Below are 27,172 nucleotides of genomic sequence, written 5' to 3'. Positions count from 1 at the left end.
GGAGTGTACTTTATAACTGTTGTAAATGTCTGGACATGTTTTCATTTCATCAGACTTTGTAGGTTGTTGAGCATTTAAAGGCATCATAGTGTCCGTGTGACAACAGCTGCATTTTGTAACTATTTATCTGAACGTTTGGAAACGCATTTATTCATCAGAGAGGATCTTAAATCTGAGTCTTAATCTCCCATCATTAAAACAGAATGTTAACACAGTGGAACGTATTCCGCAACGGAAACAATTTAGGATATCATCACTCAACTGAAGCAGAACAAAAAGAAAGAAAGAAACGTCATTTAAATATGAATACAAGGCGTCGGTTGTTAGGACGATTGTATAGTACGGTGGCTCTGAGGGACAAACACACTGCAGATAATGAAACACAAGCAGATAATGAAACACAAGCAAATAGACAGAAACATGAAGTAGCTGCGTCTGTTCGTTCATTCTCGTTCATTGTGTAACAGATGGCACGTGTTGCACTTGTGTCCATCCAGAGCTGCTGCTCTTCCTGAGTTTGATTCCTTTCGTCCGTGTTAAAGGTTTTATCCGATGTTAGTGTCCAAGATGTTGTATGTTGTACAGATTGAAAATCCCATGAGCTATATCAATAAAATGTAATTGAATTTTACAAAGGTATACACGTGTAAGTATTATTCATTGTCAAGAAGAGTTGAGCCCACAGAGCTGCCTCGAAAACATGCATACACGATCAGGGGAAGGTCAGGATATAAAAAGCATAAAGCACATACTCAGAAATCAATAGTTAAAGTGTAATCGAAAGATAAAGTGTATGATCGTTACATAACAAATGTTTAATACATAGAGTGATTTAACAAATGTAAACCTGATAACAATAATAAGTGTATCTGAGTATAGTGCAGTCTGAGTGTAGAAAGTACGGAGAAAGAGGAAGTAAGCAGGGTGGTTGCTTCAAGGGATGGGGAAATAATGATGGTTGAGAAGAAAAGACACAAAGCACAATAATGATGAAGGATGAGATCAATAATCATTTTATAAGCAAATGTGTACTAAGTAGAGTGATTTAACAAATGTAAAAACTGATTAACAAATGTTCCATGTGACCGGAGCCGAGATGTAGGAAAAGTGTTTTGTCAGGATGAGTGAGCAAAAAGAGTGAAGATAGGAACAGATGTTAATGGGTGTGGTTAGGAAAAGACTGTTGCAAGAGATGAGTCATAGAGGCATAATATAGGATAAGCCTGGACTTGCCTGGACTTGTCTGGACATGTCCAGGACCAAACGCCCACTCAAGTGGGTGGGGAGATGAGATCATGTGTTGGACAGGAGGGGGCAGAACACCAGCCCAAAAGTGTGATAAAAGAAGTAACTTGCAAACAGCAAGACGGGAATTCACGATGGGACGCCGACCGAGCCATCCATGGAGAAACACTGGACCTCGTTCGACAGCCGCGTCCGAGGACTTCGTCTCTGTTCACGGAAAGAAGACCGCCGTTCGTGGGTAAAAATTGAAAGACGGAGAATCACCTCCCCCCCTGCTCGCCTTTACCAACTGGACAACGGAGAATACGCAGCAGCCCTAGAAAGACTTTGTACTGAGTTTTGAGGACTGTTGAGCGGACTCCCCTGCAGAGCAGGAGGACTGAGGGTCCGGCCAGACCTTCGCTCCTAACAACTCCAAAATAACCTTTTCATCGCACCTTTGGACATCCAGCTCCAACCGAGCCGTCTCGGCATCTAAGGCTAATGAGTATAATCGAAGAAGAAAATTAAAGTAACGAATCAAGTGTAGTGACATTTTATGTGAGCTGTAGCTTAACCCTTGCAAACTAACTAAATATAACCTGCAATAAATATCTAATCTGCATTTAAAGTAAATATCTCAAGTGCATTTATTTGCTCAAGTAGTAAAAGTTCCTCGTGGCAGTAAAAAGTTAAAGCCATTGTATGTCTAACAACTGAGTTCTGTAAGGTTATCCTAGAGACCGAATCCACTTAACAATCCCTTACGGTTTTAGAAGTAATCCTAGCCATTAAAACCTAAACCTGGCATTTACCAAGAGCACGGATCCAGAAGAGGGAAGCTGCCATAACCGACGTGACTGGTGGGAGCGCCCGGGGTCAGGGTGGCCCCTCGGCCGAGTGCGCTCAGACCGGAGGAAGCAGGGTAGACGTCGGGAGTAACGGCAGTTAGCGGAGCCAGGCGAGTTCCCTCGCCAGAACACCAGCTCGACAATCTTTTAATAGAGAGCTGAGTCAGTAAGTAGCCCCGTATCGGGCCAGAAGTATCCCAGGATCTAACATCATGCACATCATAACCTAACCCAACTGCAATGCTAATTATTTGTGCCTTGAACGTTTCTTGGGGACAGTTCTGAAAGTTACAGCAGCTAATATAATAATATAATATGAGCCATCAGATCATTCATAGGCAAATAATAAGCAAAAGGCTCGGTTAACATGTCTGCAATAATATCTGAAAACTTGCGATCACGTCACATGTTAAAATCTGCCAAACAAAAAGTAAACACTTTCTAGCTCATTTCCCACTAAATTACATGAATCTCTGGCACCACCTGCTGCTGCAGCACGTTCATCTTTGTGTTTATGGATTTGCTGTGTTCTCTCTTTGCAGCATCTTTCTGTATTTGCTGTGTTCTCTCTTTGCAGCATCTTTCTGTATTTGCTGTGTTCTCTCTTTGCAGCATCTTTCTGTATTTGCTGTGTTCTCTCTTTGCAGCATCTTTCTGTATTTGCTGTGTTCTCTCTTTGCAGCATCTTTCTGTATTTGCTGTGTTCTCTCTTTGCAGCATCTTTCTGTATTTGCTGTGTTCTCTCTTTGCAGCATCTTTCTGTATTTGCTGTGTTCTCTCTTTGCAGCATCTTTCTGTATTTGCTGTGTTCTCTCTTTGCAGCATCTTTCTGTATTTGCTGTGTGTTATGTCTCTGAAGCACACTTTGTCTATCTGCAGTTCTTTCATGCTGCACTCGGTGGTGCAGTTGCTGAAGATGTTTTCATGCTGGCAGTGTGTTGATCTGTCAGGGCTATCGTAATATAGGAAGTATTATATCATACTGAACATGATCAGTAATCTAGTGTGTGAGGGTAAATAAACTACTATTACTGAGAAATTCACTTCAGAACAGACTGAAATCTATTTGAATAAAACTTGAAGAATAGAAGAAAGTCTGAACTGTTGAAAGTTCAATATATATATATTATATTATGCATTGTTAGCATAATGATCCTTGCAGCCCGATTGGTTGTTTCAACACTTCCTGGTGCACAAGTCAGACGTTTGGACCATTCGGCTATCGAAGACATTTCCAGCAGATGTATTTCCGCTGTGTTACAGGTTCCCACACTGTGCATGAAGCGAGGCGTCAGTGGAGTCTTAAAGAGAAGTCCCCACAAGACAAGCAGTACATGTTACAGTTATATCAATGTAACAACATCCAAAAATCATTTTTGTGACATTTCCAAATCCTCTTAAATACATGTGTGGATTTAGTTTTGCATTTATTTAAAACAATACATTTTTTTGTGTGCATTAGACATATTTGTGACTTTTATATTTCTATATGTGATTTTATTTGCATTTATGTGTCATGATAGTTTCTTTGTGTGCATTTAAACGTCTTTTGGGGAGATGACATATGAACTCTCTCCCACAAGAGGCTGCAACAGACGTTGGATGAACGGGTGAATGGTGACATCGTGCTGATGAACCTTATCCTTGCATGTGGGTGAATGTGTTGAAGTGCTTTGAGTGGTCCGGAGACTAGAAAAGGTGAAAAACAGTAAATATTTGATATAAAGCCCTGAATAAAAGCTGATCAAGTAAATACAGAATGAATTAAACAATGACACACACAGACCTCTGTAGATACACATGTGTACATATATATCGCTATTTCAGCCTCTAAAGATCCCTAAGACCTGAATGACTGTATGAGAGACACACAGAGAGGGAGAGGGAGAGGAGTGTATGTGCGCGTGTGTCTGTGAGTCTGTGTGTTTATCAACATCACTAATTGGCTCAATCGCAAACACCTGTGTGCCTGAAGCCATTTCATGGAGATAAAACAGGGAAACACCTCTCAAACAAATCCTCAAAACTCCCATAACCGTAGCTCCTATTGCTCCGATATTAATAATTGAGGGGAAGAATGAGTTGAAGAACAGATCCTGTAAAAATTGTGTCTGTAGTGTAAAAAATGTGGCTTAACTGGCGATCTAGAAATGGGGTACCGTGTTCTGTGGAAGAAGTTTTTGAAGCAAAATTTAACATTGGTCTCTATGGAGCAGAAAGTTGGTTTTCCTCTCAATTAACGGCTTCCGTGTCAAATGTGGAAATCTGTGGGATTCCACAGTAATTTTTCTACGACAAGGACAATATTAGCTACTTCTACATCCAGAAATTATGCATGAAGAGTGAAGATTGTGGACACAGTGGCAAAATACAAATGTTTTTTTCACAAGAATCTCAAGCTGCTCTTCACTCTAGCGGTGACATCACGCACTCTAAGCTGCGCAATACACACCCATTATAAAGTCAGAAAAGGGCTGAAAAATCATAAAATTGCTGCAGTTCAAAAAGTCTAAAAGATATCAAAAAGCTGAATCATGTTGGCAATAGTTGAGGGTTTTCTCAACATTTGAAAATTGAAATGGTGTCTGTAGCTGAAAGTATGAGGAAGTTGAAGGATTTGAAAGTTGAAGAAGTTTAAGAGGATTTGAAAATATTCTCCATAGAAACCCATTCAAAAGAAAGTTGCTAAAAGCTTAATAATTCAAAACGTTTAAAGGTTAGAAATATGAAATGTCATAGCAGAGATGAGCTGAAGGAGCTGAACATTTTAATAGTTGAACAGTTTCTGTAGCTTAAAATATGAAGGAGAAGAAGAGGTGGGACGGAAGAAATAGAAGTTGAATAAAGATTCGAAGAACAATAGTTGCTTAACAGCATTCCAACAATAAAGTCACAGTATAGAATGTCATAAAAAAGTCATAAAACGTTATAGTATAGCTACATCATAGTCATAGTAGAAAAATACAAATTGGGTAATATTTTCTTCCAATTAGAGCAGTGAAACGTGCCACCCAAACAAAAAATAATGAATAGAAAGACTTATTATTTGTCTTAATAACTATTATCCACCAAATAATTCAGGTCAAAACAGTTTTAAGGTCTTAAATCCATCAACTGACTAGTTCCCAAACTCAGGTGCAGGTGAGATTTGGGTGTGGCTATAGTTACCATACAGTACACGGGATGCAACATACAGTATTAGCAGAATATGAATTTGCAAACATAGACAGCTTAACAATGTTAAAAGGATAATTTGTGGAGTTATTTGCAACAGCTTAAACTTTTGTTGTGACTTGTTGCATGTATGATTTAAAATATCTGCAATCTGCAATAGACAAAATGTTCTTTTGTAATATACAGTGTTATGTCATTACTGCTAATGGGTCATAATGTGTGGAGTTTTGTGAAAACTGTGCCAAGGAAATCATAGTGAACGCCAGCAAATAGTGGATTCATAAAAGGAGACATCATCTGCCCTTGAGAACAGAATAGAATGCTGGATGGAACATGTGTGTTACATCACAAGTTATGTTGACCTGTCATCTTATGTATAGAGCCAGATGGCTTGTGTCATTTAACCTCAGTATCTTCAACCACTCAACACCCCCAGGTAGTAGCTGGCTTCTCTTAGCCAATGCTGATGGTTGGCGTTCACACTGTGAGGAAGACAGTCCTGATTCAGACTCTGGTCTTATGCGATTTGAAAAACACTTTCCAGGCAGTCCTCTGAGCCGTTTGTGATCTGAAGTTCTTGTTCAACGACTGATTTGACGCCCTTAAAAGCCCTGCATAGTTGGTGATCGCTGTGTGGGCAAGTCACGGGCTGCCTTCAGCATTACGTAAATAAGGTCGACCAGTCTTCCATGCTACCAGGGGGAAGGTAAGATGTTTACACAAACTCTTGTCGCGCACCAGGAGCATATTTGATCTGTAACTTTGGATTCAGAATAGACTTTGACTGCTACCACTTTACGTAATTTGGTCAGGATGTTTGTTGCCACCATAGTGATTTTAGGATTACCAAATCCCTCCTCGAATATCAAGTTGTTAACATTGATTATTTACTGAGAGTAAAGTACAGTCAAACTGAGAGAGCTTTGCTTATAGGAGCGCTATTTTGAAATTGAGTATATATAATCATACAGTTGTAAAATAATTAGCGATGTAAAATGTTGGGATTTACTCTAACTTCCTACATTAGGACAGTGTTTGTATGCTCTCATTCACTCACAACTCTCTCTGGCTCTCTCCAACAAAAAAAGTCATTGTTTAGTATGTCGAAAAAAAATCATAAAATAGAATGTCGGGAAAAGGCATTAAATAGTCATAGTATATAGTATGTAAAGAAATTAATATAGAATGTCGAAAAAAGTAATAGTACAGTATGTCCAAAACAGTCATAGTATAGTATGTTGAAAAAGTCATTAAAAAGTCATAGTTTAATATGTCAAAGTAATAAATAAGACATAGTATAGCATGAAAAAAACCGTAATCGTACAGTATGCCCAAAATAGTCATAAAAAAGTTGTAGTATAGTATGTCGGAAAAAGTAATAAAAGGTCATAGTATTTTATATTACGATACCATTAACGTACGTTGCTGACTTTGCTTCTTCACCAGAGTCTCTGTGCTTTATCACCTCACAGCTTTCCGTGGATCCTGGTGATACCTGGACCCTGGTCTGGTCTCCTGCCGTGGTTCTGTCATATGCATTGAATGTGTTGTAACTCTATTATGTTCATTCTGTACACACGACATCATTGCACTTCTGTCCATCCTGGGAGAGGGATCCCTCCTCTGTTGCTCTCCCACAGGTCTCTCCCTCTTCTCTCCCTGTTAAAGGGGTTTTTGGGGGAGTTTTTCCTGTTCCGATGTGAGGGTTCCGGGACAAGAGGATGACGTATGTGTACTGATTGTAAAGCCCTCTGATGCTAATTTGTAATTTGTGATTTTGGGCTATCCAAAAATAAATTGAATTGAATTGAATATGTCGAAAAAAGTGATAACTTAGAAGAGTATGTTGAAAACGTCACTAAAAAAGTCAAAGTATAGTATGTTGACAAAAGTAACAAAAAAAAGTCATGGCATAGTACAGCGGTTCCCAAACTTTTTAGGCCACGCCACCCCCTTCTACATCCCAACCGGGTTCACGCACCCCCAATGTGGGGTCCCCCACCCCCAATGTGGGGCCCCCCACACACACCTTAAAAAAAAAAGCAACAGAGCATACAAATCGGACTAATGAGAGAACAGTTTGCTCGCGCGTGGCGTTTCTTTACAAGATCAAAAACTCTTCCTGCACCGTGCCTTCGAAAAGGTGCCGGACGTACACCAGAAGATTGGCCAGATTGGCCACATCTGTAGACTCGTCTACTTGCAGAGAGTAAAACTCACTCTTCTTCACGCGACCGACTAATGTAGCCAGGATGTCTTCGGACAAAGCATCGATGCGGAGACACAGTGTTGTTGGACGCGGGATCACGTCCAACTTGTTTGCTTCTCTCTCTCCAATCATACATTCCACCATCTCTTTCACATTTTTTTCCCTCTCCACCACCGCCTCTCCTTCTCCCTATTACGCGGTCAGAATACTACCACAACACGCCGCCTGTCAGAAATGCGCTCATACACACACGCACCTCCCCAGCAACGAGGCACATCACCCGGTCACAATACCTCCACAATATCCCCCGGGTGAAATCCGGGACTTGGTTTTATGGTTCCGAGTGGCCGGCGCTCACTCGTTGGCGCCGGGACGCGAGGTCTCCAGCCGCCCCCGCCACGAGGCACCCGATCGCCAGGTCTGTCAGCCCTCGGAACAGGCCACGGGGCAACAACTCGTGGGTGGCGGCGTAGAGGCGAGGCAGATCACAGAAAAATAATAAAGACTAGAGTATGGCAAAGATATGTTGATGAGAAACGTATTTGTAATACGTCAAACACAAACGTAATCAGGGAGAAAATACGTTCGTGGTCAAACGTAATTGAGAATGCATTTTAGTTTTGGGGGAACGTCACTTTTAGGAGACAGGACTGCACAGCCATTACATTTTTCCTCTCAGCCAGTCTCAGTGTAGTCCTGATCCTCTATCTCGCAGCTCGCGCACCCCTGGGGGTGCGCGAGCTGCCTCTAGGGGGTGCGCGAGAGGAAAAGTGTAATGGCGGTCTGATGGTGTAATAATATTAAATATAAAATAAAAATGTAATTTTAATTAAAAAACTGTCAGGTGGGACATCTGAAGCTATCAGTCGTAAAAGAGGAGAGGGACAGAGAGAGAGAGAGGAATCGGAGGCGAGGGGAACGGAGAGGTGCGTTGGGGAGAGACCGGGAGAAGAAATCGAACGGGAGTCAGAGGAAGATGAGACGGAGGAGACCGAAAAGGAGGAAGGGATAGCACAGACAAATCGGGAGCACATCGGCCCATCGCGGAGTCAAGGTGAAAAAAGAGGAAACGAGAGTGAGCATCAGACTGGGAAAAACAAGAGGAAATATGATGAAAAGTATGTGTGTCTGGGCTTCACTTGGATTGGCAACGCAGATTCCCCAAAGCCACAGTGCGTGGTGTGCAGTGAGGTTCTGGCGAACAGTCTGAAGCTCTTATTTACGTCGCCACCTGAACACCAAGCATGCCAGTGCAAGTCAAAAGCCCCTTACATTCTTTATATCGAAATTGGAGGAGTTACAAAACAGCCAAAAACAACTGCAGTCTCATTCATGTGTTGGTCTATAAATGACGCACTACGGCAGGGGTGTCAAACATACGGCCCGCGGGCCGGACCCGGCCCACCACGTCATTTTATGTGGCCCACGAATCCGCCAGCAAAAAAAAAATAATAATAATTTTTTTTTTTTTTTTTTTTACAAAAATTTAAAGTTAGATGTGAAAATAAAAATATCCCCATGGTCGAAATTATGAGATAGAAAGTCGAAGTGATGAGATGGCATGTTGTCTGTGTGCCGACATTAAAACTATCACAACAGGTGGACAGGAGATGCAACAGCCCATAAAGAGGATTTCCAACAAGTTTCTCAACATGCGTACTTCTCTGTACTGAAACGTCATCAGTCTCAGCCCAAGTACTGTTCCAATTCAAAGTTCACATCGAGCCAAGCACGGCCCTAATGCCCGGATGTGGCTCGCTCTGCCCATTTTACCCGGGATGCATCGGAGGTGACTTGTCTGTACTTGGGACAGCCAAATATCCCAGAATGCATTTTGCACCAGCAACAGGAAACAATGGCGGAGGAGAAATCACACAACTGGAAGTACGTGTTGTGGAAGTCACAGATATCCCGGGAAACTAAACTAACTATGTTAGGAGTACCGTAGTTACATTTACACCGTCTTACATTTACAACCGGCCCTTTGAGGGCGACCGTGATGCTGATGTGGCCCCAGAGTGAAAATGAGTTTGACACCCCTGCACTACGGGCTTCATATCAGTTACAGAATAGCGAGAAAGGGGCTACCGCACACAATCACTGAAGACGTGAGCTTGCCAGCTGCCAGAGAGATGGTGGAATGTATGATTGGGGAGAAAGAAGCAAACAAGTTGGACATGATCCCGGTGTCCAACAACACTGTGTCGCCGCATCGATGCTTTGTCTGAAGACATCCTGGCTACATTAGTCGCTCATTAATTGTAAATTAAATGTGATAATCTGCCTCTGAGCCTGTGCGTGTGTGCTCGCATCCGTATTGCTCTTTAAAAGTGACGTCTTGTGTCACTGAAAGTTATTGAAACTTTGTTGCAGTGTTTCAGGGCGTTTTCACACCTTCAGTTCGTTTGCTTTGTTGCAGTTGCTCCTTTGTTCGGTTTGTGTTCACACTGCAACATTTAACAGCGGACTACATCTTGTAAACAAATGCCACGCGCGAGAAAACTGTTCTCTCATTGGTCCGATTCTTATGCGGCTATGAAGGCTTAAAAGGCTCTGTTGCTTCTTTTTTTTTATTATTAATGGGGGGGGGGGGGTGCGCGAACCCGGTCGGGATGTAGAAGGGGGTCTATATGAACCAGTCTCAGTGTAGTCCTGATCCTCTATATGAACCAGTCTCAGTGTAGTCCTGATCCTCTTTGTGAACCAGTCTCAGTGTAGTCCTGATCCTCTATGTGAACCAGTCTAAGTGTAGTCCTGATCCTCTATATGAACCAGTCTCAGTGTAGTCCAGATCCTCTATGTGAACCAGTCTCAGTGTAGTCCTGATCCTCTATGTGAACCAGTCTAAGTGTAGTCCAGATCCTCTATGTGAACCAGTCTCAGTGTAGTCCAGATCCTCTATGTGAACCAGTCTCAGTGTAGTCCTGATCCTCTATGTGAACCAGTCTCAGTGTAGTCCTGATCCTCTATATGAACCAGTCTCAGTGTAGTCCTGATCCTCTATGTGAACCAGTCTCAGTGTAGTCCAGATCCTCTATGTGAACCAGACTCAGTGTAGTCCAGATCCTCTATGTGAACCAGTCTAAGTGTAGTCCAGATCCTCTATGTGAACCAGTCTCAGTGTAGTCCTGATCCTCTATGTGAACCAGACTCAGTGTAGTCCTGGTCCTCTATCAGACCTCCATCAGTACAGAGACCATCAGAGAGAAGATGGTCTGTTTCTATAGAGTTGTTCTTGATGCTCGTCATCGGAGCCACCGAGTCGGATTCTGGTGAAACCAGATAAACTCATGCAGGTTCACCAGAACCTCCTTCAGCTCAGACTCCAGCAGAGACCGGTCCACCGTGGACAGACCCAGATCCTCCAGCAGAGACCGGTCCACCGTGAAGAGACCCAGATCCGGAGGGAGGAGGAGAGCTCAGCTCCCGGCAGCAGCAGCATCTCCTCCTCCAGGAGCAGAGCTTCTCCTCTCTCCTGGAGACCCAGGACGTAAGGGAGGCACGGGGGAGAACCAGAACCAGGACTGAGAGGGGCAGACTGTCAGACCTGCTGCAGTAAAGTGAGAGGGTTTCTAAAGGGATTCTGGTGCTCAGAGACACTACAGCTTTAGTCCACAGGGACCAACAGAACCAACACTATGAAAGTTCGTCGTAGTAACTTCAAATACAACAGATCACTGAAGAACAAAGAACAAACTACGATGAACATGATGTGAAGACGGAATGAAAACATGAAAATAAAAGATATATTGATGTATTTATTGAGTTCAGGTTTTATCTTCTCTTCCTGTTTGTTACAAGCTAATCTGAGTGTGTTATAACATGAGAAGAGGCTGGTATTGGTGGTAATAAGGTAACTTCACATGTGACATCAACTCCCACTTACTGAGAAACATGAGTAAATAAAGTGCAGAACTCCATCGTTCCACAGGGAGGAGCTGCAACAGGAAGCAGAGCAGGAACATCATTTCATGTGTTCATCTGCTGTCATGTTGTCATGAACATAACTCATCTGCAGACACACTTCAGGGTCAGAACACATGAAGGAACCAAAGGACGAAACTAAATCCAGGTCCAGGTGGAGTGAGGAGTCATGATCCTCTGATCAGATCCAGAGGATCACAGAGATGATGGTGGACTCAGTCCCAGTGAGAATCCTTCCATCTGAGGAGAAGAAGAGATGAAGGAGTGTTTCAGAGACTCCCTTCATCAGCTGTCAGTCAGTGATGCAGCACATCCAGTAGAAAGAGCAGCAGGACTTCAGTCCTTCCAGCTCTCATCTGAACGTATTGGAGTGAACACACTGAGCTCCAAGCTCACACACCTGCACACACTTTGGACATCAACTCTGTTCACTCTGCACATTTCACTCAAGTACACAGTGGAGATAAAGAGCTGAGGGCCCTGAACGCATCACCACTGCAGAAACAGAGAGGTGTTCACTGCTCACTGTAACGATGGTTCAAAGCTGATAAAACCAGTCTCACTGACATTTGACTCCTCCTCCTCCTGACTCTTGTCCTCCTGACTCTTCAACACAACAACAGTCGTCTTCACATCAACTCAAACACACGATCACAACAAGCTTGTGCTCATCTGATTGGCTGACTTTCTGTCCAATCCTGAAGCCCGTCAGCGTTCTCCTCTCACAGCTTCACTGAGCAGGTTGGAGGTTTACAGGAAATACTGGATCTGTGTTTAGTTCAGTCCTGCTGGAACCAGCATGGACTGAGTCCAACCCTCTACTGACCTCAGAGTCTCCAGTCTACAGTGAGGACTCTCCACAAAATCAGACAGCAGCTTCACATCTGAATCCTTCGGGGTGTTGTATCTCAGATCCAGTTCTCTCAGATGGGAGGGGTTGGACTTCAGAGCTGAGGCCAGAGAAGAACAGTTGATCTCTGACAACCTGCAGTGACTCAACCTGAATAAAGAATAAATGATGAAGATCAGAATCCATTTATAATCCAATCAGATGTGTTGATGTTTTAAATGTGTAGCTCAACATGACTCTGTCCTCATCAATGAGCTTTTCTCTTTGTCTTTGTGTTATTGTGGATCATCATCATGTCAGCCTTCTACACACATCATCCACATGTCACCTCAACATTCATACACCTGTTTATGTCAACACACATTAACACCATGCTGCTGGTCTCAGTCAGGTCTGGAACTAGAGGATCAGGATCAGATCAGATCAAGCTAAACCAGCTTGAGAACCTCACTCTGTAAGGCCAACCCAGTTATGCATGTTATGTTCTGGCTCCGAACATACATCACAGGAAGACACTTCTAATTTCCTCTTGGGGATCATGTGTCATTGACACATGATATAACTTCTGGTGTTGCACAAATTAGCTGTCTTGCCCCTCATTTGATCTCACTTTACATGCTTCCTCTCTGTGACATCATCAGGGAACATAATGTTAGCTTCATAGCTACGCTGATGACACACAATGTACCCATCTGTTGAGCAAAATGATGAAGATGCTTTAAGCTCCCTCACTGCCTGCCTATCAGCAATAAACACATGGATTAATAATAACTTCATTAAATTAAATGAGGATAAGACATAACTTCTATTAGTTGGCCCCAAATCCAAGAGGGATGCTTTCCTGGAGAAACTCAGTTTGTGAGTTAGAAACTGAGTTTCTAGAATTAGAAACTCAGTTCGAACCAAAATTCAGTTTGATTCGATCTCACCGAATCAAACCACAAGTAACAAGTCTCGGTGTTATCTTAGACTCTGACTTAGGTTTTGTTCCCCATATTAATGGGGAACAAGTTGCAGAAAAATGAATGCATGCCTTCATCTCAAGTAGACTAGGCTACTACAATCCACATTTTACTGGTCTTCCTAAAAAATCTATTGAGGCTGCAATTTATCCAAAACTCTGCTGCTCGACAGCTAACAAGGACAAAAAACAGAGAACACATCACTTCCACTGAATACCACACCTGTCTTTAAAGGGATCTTTTCTGTATTTAAACACTGTCTTTACATTTGTATTCATTTATTTGTCACTTAAAATGTATTCCAGTTTTTATTCATCTGTTGACTTTTTGAATTACATTTAAAGTGTAAAAGGGAAGGTTTACTGTTTTTATATATTTTATAAATGTACCGCACTTTGAGCTACATAGTGTGTATGAAATGTGCGATATAAATAATGAGTCATATTATAAAAAAAAAAAGAATATGCTGTTCCAGCGCATTGCATTGTGGGATACAGAAGGAGAGGTAGACTGGAGATTCTTTCTGAATCAGTAACACATCAGGTATTTCTGTCACACTGTACATTTAGCTTTTGTTAGCATGCTACATGCTACATTGTGGTCAAATCAGTACAAACTGCTCGTATAGTATGAGGTTTAAAATACAGCCGCTGTCAAACACAACAGACTGACTTGATCCATGCGAAGCCTCAGATCAGTTCAGATCAACTTTACAAGTAATTTCTACAGAACGAGACTGGATTTAGTCCTGAACATCACAGACACTACGGACTGATTACAGACACCAAGAACTCTTGAATGGACATTTGGACACGTGAGTATTGTGTTGAGAAAGACCTGAACCGGCCCTTTAAGAACAACATGTGTTTTTAGTTGCAACCTAAAGGTTCAGATAATGAGACAAAACATGGAAACAGAACCACAGTTAGACCTGCTGTCAACAAGAACTTGGAAACAAGTTAGCACCTTAAACATCTACAGTTTGATGATGTCATTCATAATCATCACTTGTTGAAGAGCCACTTCCACTATGACTGGTCTCAGCTGACATATTTTTCAAGTAATTGCAACAGAGACTTATGTTCTGAAAGCCTGCTCTGTGGAGGCGTTTGGGCCTGTGTGAGGCTGCTGCTTATTACTCTGAGCTCTGCTTTAATCTCACCACAGCAGCTGTATGGTTGTCTCTGTAGCAGCCTCATCAGCTTCTGATACCATGAAGATCACCACAGTTCACAACTTCGCCTTTATTCAGCTTTGCATTCAAGTCTTTCTCTGTTTACACAGAGTTAGTATCTGCTGTCATCAGATCTTCATCCTCCATCTCCCTCACACACTCTACAGCCTCGTCAGGACTGACATCACCTTCACTGACTGATGGACCGCAATGAGAGTCTGTGGAAGCTAAACACTCTCCTGTCAATCACTTAATTTCTCTACTTTCTGTTACTCTAACAAATATTCAGATTTTGTTTTCAGACAAATCCTGAAACCTTACAGTCAGTGAACTGACCTCAGAGTCTCCAGTCGACAGTGTGGACTCTCCAGTCCAGCACACAGCAGCTTCACTCCTGAATCCTCCAGTTTGTTGTGACTCAGGTCCAGCACTCTCAGAATGGAGGGGTTGGACTTTAGAGCTGAGGCCACAACTTCACAGTGAGTCTCTGAGAGTCCACAGCTACAAAGTCTGGAATGACACAAATATTACAAAATATTATTATGAAAGAAAACACTTCCCGCTTCCTGTTTTGATGAACATTATCTCCTCACATCAGTGGTTCAGCTGATCTCATCGCCTGTGTTTCACATGAAACAATAACTCTCATCACTCTCTCTCCTACCTGCAGACTTTAATCTGTTTTTCTTTAATGTGCAGATGAAGGGAGACAAAGTGTCGTTACATTGAGGCTTCCATAATGTCCAGTCTGTCAGTGATCTGATCCCATGTCTGTCTCCACAGAGTCAGCATGAGGCCTTCTTCATTAGAGAAGCAGTTTAACCGCTACAGTTTCCTGCTGCTGTCAGCTTCACCTCCAACACATTCAGAGACAACTGAAGAACGTTACAGGACTGAAACAGATTACTTGATAATATTAGACCTGTATATGATGAAACGTACTCAACGCAATTAACGGACCAGTGAGGCTGCATTATTTTCAATTACATAATTTTCAACATGATGTCATCAGAAATATGTTTTAGTGAATCAGCATTAAAAACATAACATGGTGTTCATAAGATCTTTATAAAAGTCTGAATTCAACCACTCTGAGTTTATTTATGAGTAAAAGAACAAATTAAAAGATTTAAAAACAGGACGATGTAAAAAAACCTTTAAATGAAACATTTCTCGGTACAACACTCGAACACTTGTCTCGTATGAAGCAGTTTATGGAAGCTAATGTGGCTAATGCTAAAGATCAGATATATATTGATGTGTAACTGACAGCACTGGATCAGTTCTCTGATGTGATGACTTTTCTCTTATTGTGCTACTAAATCACTGTTACAGCATTCAACATCATCTCACAACTTCACTTGTGGTCACAGTGCAGCAACAGTTACATACTCAATTTAATAATGATATTAATGATAAACAATCCTTTATCTACGCAGAACTTTACAAACAGTGTTTTGAAGATATAAAAACATTTATATACTTCTATATCAAATATAATACTAATAACTGTACTGCCCCTTATTAAATCCATGTGTTTTTCTGGGTAGATTTAGTGATTTGAGGCCTTCAGGAAAACACTGTTAATTTACTTCAATCGAGGACGAGGAGGAGGAGCTTGCATTCAAATGTTTACTTCAAGTAAAGATTGGTGTGAAAGCATCAAAAATACAGAATAATATGACATGAATAATAATATTAAGATTATTATTAGCGTCTGTTAAAGGCGGAGCTTTCAGTTCTAACATGATGCTGGATAGTTAATAAATAATAACGCTTCATATTTTAATTCTTGTATATTTTGTGAGTCAAATGTGAATCTTCAATGTAACCAGTAACATTTCTCTGTCAGGTAAATGTAGAAGTACAATGTTGTCCTCTGAAGTAGAAGTACATTACATTCATCTGACCCTACCTACAGGGTCTGGATCTCAGGAGACACACAAGGACTTCATGTGGACCATCATGAACATACTTCATGTGACTCAGCTGGGTAAAGGTGAATTCTAATAAAGAGGAGATCTGAACTCCTTCGTGGAGGCAACGGTTCAAAGAACCAACATCCTGCAGTTGAGCTGAAAAGATGTTGACGAGTTTGAGGAGGAAACCAGCAACGTATGAGAACATGTGGACTCTTTCCTGGCCTCACTACTTCCATCATGACAGCCCACTGGCTGTGAAGTAGTGTGAACATGTGTCCTCCTGTGCTCTCATTGGCTCCTTCATGCTGTCAGACTCACTTTATTCACATCCTTTAGGACAGGGCCGTGAAACTCAACCACAGAGAGGCCACAAGAACTGGGACTACGTTAAGGGCCGAACAGGGTCAACGTTTCATAACCAGGATAGAAGATGATGTGAGACACCTTGTAGAAGCTCCTGATGTATTAACAACTAAAGTACATGAAGTGATGACTGTAACATGCTGCTACATGTGGTGATCAAAGCTCAAACACAACCTCTAAAGTCCTTCATCTGTTTCTGCAGGTTTGCATATCGCCTTCATCACCCAAAGGAAGATAAATAGAGGAAGAATTATATCAATATGAAATATAAGAACCATTAGAAATCAATAGAATAACTGTGTTCATTAACTTCACAGTGAAAACTAAGCCAACTGAAGCTGAAACATGTTTTCACTCGCAGCATTTGAAACATCAAGAACATCTGTGATGAAATATCACTGAATTATGATTTAGTATTAAACAACTGGAACACTATGTTAAGAAGATGAATTTCATAGTGTCTGTATTAGAAGAACTAAACTACTGATCTACACTGATTCATAAAGTTAATCACATCCGGACTTACTCAGCCTTTCTGCAGTTCCTCACAGCTGGAATCAGTCTCTGTCGTCCCTCATCTGATGTGTTGTACTTGTTCAGGACCAACTTATCCAGAACCTCCTCTGACATCTGCAGCATGTAGGCCAGAGCTGAGCAGTGGCTCTCTGAGAGTTTCTTCTCTGATCTGTTCTCTGACTTCAGGAACTCTTGGATCTCCTGATGTACTGAGAGCTCGTTCATCTCCATCAGACAGTGGAAGATGTTGATGCTTCTGTCAGGAGAGATGTGATCACTGTTCATCTCCTTCAGGTTGTTGATGGCTCTCTGGATGGTTTCTGGACTGTTGTCTGTCTGACCCAACAGGCCTCCTAAGAGTCTCTGGTTGGACTCCAGAGAGAGGCCATGAAGGAAGCGGACAAACAGGTCCAGGTGGCCATTCTTACTATAAATGGAATCCTCCATGGCTCTCTGCAGGAAGTCCTCCAGAGATGAATACTTGTAGTCTTCTCCCATGAAGTCCTTCAGTACCTCTGTCTTCCTGTTTGTGAAACAGTGGAACATGTAGACTGCAGCCAGAAACTCTTGAACACTCAGATGAACAAAGCAGTAGACTGTTTTCTGGAAGATCACACGCTCTCTTTTGAAGATCTCTGTACAAACTCCTGAGAACACCGAGGCCTCCGTGACATCAAGACCACACTGCTCCAGGTCTTCTTGGTAAAACATGATGTTTCCTTTCTTCAGATGTTCAAACACCAGCCTCCCCAGCTTCAGAAGGACTTCCCTGTCAGCCTCCGTCAGCTCCTGAGGACTCCTCTCATGTCCCTCATGGTACTTCTGCTTCTTCCTCTTTGTCTGGACCAGCAGGAAGTGTGAGTACATGTCAGTCAGGGTCTTGGGCAGCTCTCCTCTCTGGTCTGTAGTCCACATGTGGTCCAGAACTGTAGCAGTGATCCAGCAGCCTTCTGTGTGACATCAGACACGACCTCATTGGTGATGAAATACAGTGAAAGTCTGGTTTCATCCAGACCATCAAAGATGACCACAACTCTACAGACAGAGAGCTTCTCTCCTGGGACCTTCTGTAATGTTGGATGGAAAATATGGATCAGCTGGAGAAGACTGTACTGCTCATCTTTGATCAAGTTCAGCTTCCTGAACGAAAGCAGAACCACCAGACTGACATCTTGGTTCTCCAAACCCTCGGCCCAGTCCAGAGTGAACTTCTGCACTGAGGAGGTTTTTCCAACGCCGGCGACGCCGTTGATCAGAACGACTCTGATGCGTCTCTGTTGGTCAGCTGAGGCTTTAAAGATGTCGTGGCACTTGATCGGAGCGTCATGGAGGCTCTTCTTCTTGGAAGCTGACTCAAGCTGCCTCACCTCATGTTGGGTAGTAACCTCTTCACTCTGTCCCTCTGTGATGTAGAGTGTAGATCCTGTTGAGGAGGGTTCCACTTCCTGTTTCATCACTTCCTTCAGTCACACATTCACATCTCTCCTTCAGACTGATCTTATGTTCATCTAAAACCTCCTGCAGACCACTATCTCCTGAAACAGAGAAACCAGAGAGAACATATAGAGAAGATATGATATTGATTTGACTCAAACAATCAGTAAACAATAACATCAGCTGATATCTGAACCTACAAACGGGGACTCATGAGTGAAAGTAACTTTCAGTGAGATTCAGTTAGAAGCTACTAGAGTAGTGAGATGTGAACACAGAGAGCTTTCTCTCTGCTCACCAGCACAGACACTGTTGATCCAGTCAGTGTAGCTGCAGACGTGGCTTTGGTTTGAGGGAGGAGACCGTCTCTGTCACGGTGCTGGGATTCTACATGGTCGGTTTCCTGTTTTATTTTTGAAAGATCACTTTACTTCCTGATCTGCTCTTTGAAACACACCGCGGCTCCGTCGACAAACAGACGAGTCCAGCTCTGGTTCTGGATCTGGACATCAGCTCCTCCTCAGAATCATGACTCCTCTTCTTCTTGTTCTGTCTGTCCACAGAATCATCATCCCTCTTCCTCTTCTCTCTGTAAAGACATTTCTTTAGAACTAGAATGATTTGTTGGTTGTTGTTAAAACATCCAGATGTGGACTAAAGTGTGTAGAAGCTCAGATGTTCACAGAGAACAGTTAAAGTGTTACTTTCCTCTTTGAATTTGAACAGACTGTTTTCAACTTCTGGAGCAAGAACTGAACTTCTGACTCACCTAGAACCTGATAGGTATTTTATTCTTGCTTTAACTAAGCTGTCTTTATAGCTGTACTTAGGCTTGCCTCAGTGGTGATTGGACTGAGTTTCTGCCTGTCTGAGGAGGTGTGATTTAGTCTCAGCTGCTGAATAGCGTGCTGATTGCAAGGGAGGAGCCTGCACTCCAGGCAGACAATCAGTAGGTTGCTGTCCTTAAGCACTTCTGTAGGTTGGAAGCGTCCGGCAAACAAAGGCAACAGGGCGACTTTTTCAAGCCGACTTCGTCAAGCTAAGACTTCTCGAACGTGTAGTTACCTAATTTTTATCTTTCAAACCATGTGTTTGCATCCGATTTCGGTCCTCTTCTCGGTGGTCACTTAGACGTTGGGCCCCTCCCAGGTGCCGTGACCCCGCTAACCTCATTTATCCGACTCTCTCGGCTCATGTTGAGCAAGTGGTAGCGGGGGGGCTCTGGAATTGCCAGTCGGCAGTGCCGAAAGCTGAGTTTATCTCGGGCTACGCTTCCTTGCTCTCACTCAGCTTTCTTGCTCTAACTGAGACCTGGATCACGCCAGAAAATACCACCACACCTGCAGCTCTGTCAGAAGTGTACTCGTTCTCTCACACTCCAGAGCTGCAAGGCGGGGTGGTGGTACGGGCCTGCTACTCTCCCCAAAACGGAAATACACTCTTGTCTCGGTTCCTCAGTTCTCCCAGTCCTCTTTCGAATTTCATGCGGTTACTGTCACTTATCCGGTCATGCTCACCATTGCTGTTGTGTATCGCCCACCGGGGCCTCTTGGTGAGTTCTTGGAAGATCTCGACACATTAGTCTCGCACTTCCATGGTGATGGCGCCGCACTCATCCTGCTCGGAGACTTTAACATCCAGACTGATGAGTTTGATGCGCTTATTTCCTTCCTCTCCTCCTTTGACCTTTCCACTCTTCTCCTCCCACCCACAAGGCTGGCAACCAGCTGGATCTTATCGTCACTAGACACTGTTCTACTGCTAACCTCTCCGTCACTCCCCTCCAGCTCTCGGACCACTTTTTCATGTCTTACTCCCTCTCCCTCTCCTCTCCCCTTACTTCCACCACCTACCCACATGGTTTCTACCCGTAGTCATCTCCGCTCCCTCTCCCCGGCTGATCTTTCCTCTTCTGTTACCTCTGCTCTCCCTGACCCTGAATCCTTCTCTCTGCTATCCCCTGACATTGCTACTGATCTTCTCCTCTCCACCCTTTCCTCTTCTTTGGACAACCTCTGTCCCTTCACCTCCAGGCCGGCACGGCCAATCCCACCTGCCCCATGGCTGTCGAACTCAGTGCGTACTGACAGACGGCGCCTAAGAGAGGCGGAGCGTAAATGGAGAAAAGGCAAACTCCCGGGAGACCTTAACTTCCAAGCTCTTCTTTCCACTGCTCTGTCTACTGCTAAAGCTGCCTTCTTTCGCTCCAAAATCCTAACCTCTGCTTCCAATCCTAAAAAACTCTTCAAAACTTTCTCTTCACTCCTCCAACCTCCACCCCCTCCTCCTACTTCCTCCCTTCTCCCTGACGATTTCGCCAACTTATTTGACAAGAAGGTAAACGATATCAGATCCTCCTTCTCTCAGCCCCCCGGTCCCTGTCCACCCTCTCCCTCTCTACCCTCTCCAGCTCTTCCCCCACAGTTCTCCCTCCCCTCTGCATGCCCCATCTTGCTCCCCTCTCCCCCAACGAGGTCCTCAACCTTGTTACATCTAACCGCCCCAGCACGTGCTCCCTTGACCCGATCCCCTCCCCTCTTCTTCAATCTGTTGCGACTGAACTCCTTCCTTTCCTCACCCACCTCATCAACACATCTCTTGTTTCAGGATGCTTTTCCACAGCTTTTAAGACTGCTAGAGTCACCCCCCTTCTGAAGAAACCATCACTTGACCCCTCTGATGTCAAGAACTTCAGACCGGTTTCTCTTCTACCCTTTCTTTCCAAAACACTTGAATCTTTACTCAACTATCCTCTATCCCCACCAAAACAACCTCTTGGACCCCCACCAGCCCGGGTTCAAAGTGGGTCACTCCACTGAGACAGCCCTCCTTGCGGTGATGGAGTCGCTTCACGCAGCAAGAGCTAACTCTCTCTCCTCTGTCCCGATTCTCCTGGACCTGTCTGCGGCGTTTGACACTGTTAACCACCAGATCCTCCTATCCACCCTCGAGGGGATGGGTGTCTCAGGCTCTGCACTCTCCCTGTTTGCATCCTACCTGACAAGTCGATCCTACCAGGTGACATGGAGGGGGGCCGTGTCGGAACCACGCATGCTGACTATGGGGGTTCCACAAGGCTCAGTCCTGGGCCCCCTTCTCTTCTCACTCTACACAACATCTCTGGGTTCTGTTATTCACTCGCATGACTTCTCTTACCATGGTTATGCCGATGACACCCGGTCTTGTCATTTCCCCCCGGTGACACTCAAGTGGAGGCACGCATTGTTGCATGCTTGGCTGATATCTCGAAGTGGATGACGACACACCACCTGAAGCTCAACCTGGACAAAACTGAGCTACTGTTCCTCCCAGGGAAGGGTTTCCCACACCGAGACCTGTCCATCACCATTGATGATACCGTGGTGACGCCAACTCGAACTGCGAGGAACCTGGGTGTGACCCTGGATGACCAACTGTCGTTCTCAGCAAACATTGCATTGGTTACACGCTCCTGCAGATTCCTGCTCTACAACATCAGGAGGATTCGCCCCTTCGTCACTGATGAGACGGCGCAGGTGCTCTTGTCATCTCTCGTCTGGACTACTGCAACTCACTACTTGCCGGAGCCCCGGCGTCGGCCATCAGACCTCTGGAGCTTGTCCAGAAAGCTGCAGCTCGCCTGGTGTTCAATCGCCCCAAGTTCTCCCACACAACTTCCCTTATCCGTTCTCTACACTGGCTACCTGTAAGAGCCCGCATCCAGTTTAAGACTCTGGTGTGCTAGCCTTCAGGGCAGTGAAAGGAACAGCTCCTTCCTATCTCCAGGCCATGGTCAAGCCCTTCACCCCCACCCGACCTCTTCGCTCTGCTACCTCGGGGCGATTGGTTGCCCCGTCGCTCAGAGGTCCCTGCGGCCGATCGACCCGGTCGCGGCTGTTTTCTGTCCTGGCCCCTCAGTGGTGGAATGAACTCCCCACTGATGTCAGGACAGCAGAGTCGCTGCCCATCTTTCGGCGCAGGCTGAAAACTCACCTCTTCAAGAAGGCCTACCCTTAGCCTTCCGCTTAGCACTTGCTTAGCATCTATTGTATTCATAGTAGCTTATTGCACTTATCATTTTTATATTAGTTTGTGGCACTTACTGTATTCGTTTGTTTCTGCACTGTACGTTGGCGCTGGTGTATGCTCTTAGATGCTTGCTTGAGGAAAGGAGATGCACTGTATCAGAAACCTCCACCTTAACATAAACATCCACATAGCTGTATCATAAACCTCCACCTTAACCTAAACATCCATATAGCTGTATCATAAACCTCCACCTTAACATAAACATCCACATCGCTGTATCATAAACCTCCACCTTAACATAAACATCCACATAGCTGTATCATAAACCTCCACCTTAACATAAACATCCACATAGGTCAAAGAGCACAGGAGAAGACAATTGCAGGCCATATATGACCTCGACATAGAACCAGGCCTACTTTTATTGTTGCAGGGAATAAACCAGACATTGCCTGTTTCAGCACACATGTCTGTCTCCCATCATTCTTCCCCTTGCCTGTTTCAGCTGGTTTCTCTTGTCTGTGGGTATAAAGGTAGCATGCATGAAGATGATTTTAGGGTACTCCTCACAAGACTCTGCGATACGTGTCTGTTGAGAACTGCTCTCTCTTTTGCTTGCAAGCAAATAAATTGACGATTACAACTTTGATCCTTCATCAAGACTCTGTTTCATTTGACATTGATTTGAAAACACTTTACGTGAGTAGTCCATTTGTTCACTCTCTGAAGATCCGCTACTAACGATGCATTTCGTTTTTTCAACTTGCCTGCCGTACAGTGTCGAGCCTCAGGTTTTCACCTGTACGAGGAAGCCTTCCAGTTAGTTCCTCGGAGATCAACTGTGTAGTCTTGGCGTTCCTGTGTCGAGCCTCGGGTGTCACACAGACGATCCAGCCTGCCTGCCAGCCGCGGACTCGGACCGGCCACTTCCCGGCTAAGATCCGAGCAGAGCGCGAGGACGCGCCTCCGTACTGACGTTTGACAGTTTTCCGGCTTCGTCTGCCGCTCAGCAGGATTAGCCACTGTCCGGCTTGGAACCGTGCGGAGGCGTGGAGACGCCTCCGATTGACTTTGTCCATTTCCTGTCTTTTACCTTGACTGAGAGAAATAAATTATCGTGGTTTTGAAATAGAACTCTGCTGTCTGAGTCTGCATTCGGGTCCATGAACACACCACATCATAACACCACCTCTGTTATCCTTGGAGTCAATCTCTAAATTGTAGGGGTGTAACAATACGCGTATTCGTATTGAACCGTTCGGTATGAGGCTCACGGTGACGAACCGAGCAATACGTTTGAATAAAAAAAATAAAAAAGACACCCCAGAAGATGGGTCACTCAGGTATAGTTCCATCATTGTTGAAAGTCAAAGAATAACTTTATGATGTTAGTTGTAATGAATAAATATATTTTAAAATAAAGTACATTTCTCTGGCATTTAGTTTTCTACTGTACCCAAACGTACATTGAATTTTGTGAACAGTTACACCCCTACTAAATTGACATAATTCTTTTTGCATTGTATTTAATAACTTTTCCTCATTTATTGGAGACAACCGGGTAAATATAAAATGACCAAAAGGACATATTTTCAATGTCCTGTACGCATTTTGTGTGCATCGGTTTTCCTTGAGGTCCATTTGGCTCCAGGCTCTTTTAGCTGTTTATAACATAGAAGAAATATGAACATTTGACACACATTTGTTGAGGTTGTTTTGGGAACCCCCGACAGTTCATTTGACATGGGGGAGAGAAAACTTGTTTTCCACACTGTGAGGGAGGGGGAATATGATCCTGTGAGGTCATCACAAGTTCACACAATGTATGGGAGGGGCAGACATATAAAAGCTTTCACTTTGTGCCGACCCTTTAAACTATCACTCAGTTGAAAATGACCTCTCAGAAAAGGTTTCTGGCAGTGAAGTTTTGCCACAGCCCTTTGAACATGAAATAAAGATTATGTTGAGGAGGACCCTGATCAGGAGGCATCCTCCTCTGATAGAAGTGAGACCCTTGGAGTTGAACCTCTTGTTGTCTCTAACCCACCAGCAGACATGTTAGCTTCCAAAATTGGAGAATGATTATGGTCCCTCTCCAAGCTTGAACGACAGGGTAGACTTAGTGCTGCAATTGGGACAAAAATGGTTCCAGGTCCTACCAACAAACTCAGCAATATGGGATGCATGGGCCAAATGGGTACAACGATCCAGGCTCTCACTGGACTGTGGATGAATGTCTGGTTGCATTTTATGGCCGCTGACCCCCTCAGACAATATATACCAAGCAACTGTACACTCAAGCATCAGGGCATGGTCATCTTGACACGGCCAAAGAGATGACAGCTTCAAGGCAAGGATGTCTCATTTTGTTAAATGTCCCCTCGCTTCCTTCTCTCAGGTGGGCGGGACTAAGAGGTGAGTAAAATAATCAAGATTGTACAAACAGGGAAATGAGAAAGGCCCCTTGACTTCAGTTGTGACATGGCATTTAATAAAAAGTGTTTACACAGTTGTCATTACATCCGTTTTTCTTACACCTTTCTCATATTTTCATACAGTGGTAAAAAACAAAAGCGCTGATCCTGACATATTTAAGATGGCGGCACACTGAGCTCAAAGCAGCTCCGTGAGTAAAGCCTGCACCAGACCATGATGGAAGTCAAAGATGATTGTGTGCTCGTTGCTGTCGACTGATAGAAATCGGTCGTTTACAGACTCGAGTCCATCAACAGTCAGCGTCAGTCATCTTCTTGCTCTGCAACTGCCTGGTACTGTGATGGCCGTCTGTAGAGACAGTAGTGCTGAATCATGAAGAGGATGTCAAACACCACGGACAACAGACCCAGGCCAAACTTTGTAGGATCGCCGAATATCAGGCTCCACTCGTCTAATGAGAGACACATCACAGTTAGTACAAAGGACATGCCGTCAGTCACATACACACTTTACTATTTGTTGTGACGAATGTCATGTTATCAACAGGATCGAGCATAAAATAGTTACCATTGTTGTAAGACTGTAAGATCATCTGTAGAATACTGAGGAGGCCACCTGTGAAGTCCAGCAACACGTTGCCTATACTCCACCCTTCAGTGCTCTGCATCCTGTGGTTCATGTACACCTGGAGAAACAGACAGAACACCACCGACACTGTAACAATCTGTGAGTGATGATTCATCCAATCAACAAATCAACTTAACACTGAACCACCTTCTGTGGAATAACGCTCTCCCCACATTCAACTCCATTGTATTGTTTTTACAGTCTCAGCTATAAACTTAACATCGTTCTATCTGCATGGCTACTGTATCACACTGTCCAGGTGTTTCCATTCTGTGTGTGTGTGTATAACTTACCTGCGGCACATACTTGACCAGAGTGACTGCTAGCTTAATGTAGGAGAAATAGTAGAGGTAATCCAACCAGGTGATCTGTTTGGCTACAGCCAGAAACAAGCTGACCAAGGCAAAAGTCCAGCCAATCACCAACAGGAACATGGCCGTATAGGAGACCTTCTGACCCCCCCTCTGGAAGAGAGAGGACACAGAGGATTAACCTGTCGACCCGTCCATGACGGAATCAAATACTTAAAGCTACTGTGAGCAGCTTTCATCTTGTCTTGATGTCGGTGGCCCTGTGGACACCAGTGGTCTCAGAGCACCAGAGACCCTAAACCTCTGGGGTTAGATGGCAGGCATCTCACTGATGTTTGCTGTTTCCATTCACTTATTCATTCAGAGCACCTCTGCTCATATAGAAACATTAGAAACAAGCCCACAACAACAGAGCTATGTTTACACCAGCAGTATATTCAGGGGAATACTTAACGTGAATAATTAAAGTGGTGACCATTGGAGCAGACTAGTGTTAGCTATCTGTAACAGTAAAGTTTGCTCATTTAATAACTAGCTAGAGCTAACGTCCGTTATTCCAACATTACATTCATATTGGAAAGTTGGACTATTCAGGTATCACTTTCAGAAATACAGTCTCTCTTTTAAATGTCACACTGTCTGTGAGAGTGTATGAACACAGTGGTCGGTGAACTGGCTGCGATGTAAGGAGCACCAGACCAAACTGGTCAGAACCGGCTCTGAGCTTCATGATCATACAAAGCTTGTGCATCCTATCACAGATACAGACACACACAGATACACACACACACAGATACACAGATACAGACACACACAGATACACACAGATACACACACACACAGATACACTGATACAGACACACACAGACACACACAGATACACACAGATACACACACACACAGATACACACAGATACAGACACACACAGATACACACAGATACACACACACACAGATACACACAGATACAGACACACACAGATACACACAGATACACACACACACAGATACACACACAGATACAGACACACACAGATACACACAGACACACACACACACACACACACACACACACACACACACACACACACACACACACACACACACACACACACACACACAGATACACACAGATACAGACACACACAGACACACACAGATACACACACACACAGATACACACAGAT

General features: G+C 43.9%; 1 protein-coding gene and 1 pseudogene across 2 annotated transcripts in view; both read right to left on the bottom strand.

Annotated features, from left to right (window-relative positions):
• Window positions 1-12,156: 12,156 nt before the first annotated feature.
• Window positions 12,157-20,462, bottom strand: LOC306776005 (NLR family CARD domain-containing protein 3-like; annotated as a pseudogene). The gene is made up of 5 exons: window positions 20,312-20,462; window positions 18,160-18,704; window positions 17,180-18,112; window positions 14,705-14,878; window positions 12,157-12,382 (listed from the first exon to the last, which is right to left on the bottom strand). The product of its transcript is annotated as an NLR family CARD domain-containing protein 3-like (transcript).
• Window positions 20,463-25,086: 4,624 nt separating this feature from the next.
• Window positions 25,087-27,172, bottom strand: part of ctns (cystinosin, lysosomal cystine transporter) — a 20,619-nt gene continuing 18,533 nt past the window's right edge. The window contains exons 9-11 of the mRNA XM_079267200.1: window positions 25,968-26,138; window positions 25,615-25,732; window positions 25,087-25,498 (exon numbers count right to left, since the gene is read on the bottom strand). Of these exons, the coding sequence (XP_079123326.1) occupies window positions 25,350-25,498; window positions 25,615-25,732; window positions 25,968-26,138 (438 nt within the window). The 3' untranslated portion in view covers window positions 25,087-25,349. The remainder of the gene's footprint in view (window positions 25,499-25,614; window positions 25,733-25,967; window positions 26,139-27,172) is intronic.

The sequence above is a fragment of the Melanostigma gelatinosum genome (assembly GCF_949748355.1).
Source record: "Melanostigma gelatinosum genome assembly, chromosome: 4".
In the NCBI taxonomy this organism is placed as follows: Eukaryota; Metazoa; Chordata; class Actinopteri; order Perciformes; family Zoarcidae; genus Melanostigma; species Melanostigma gelatinosum.
Note: the sequence above shows the minus strand (reverse complement) of the source record. Positions and strands in the feature narration are given on the sequence as shown.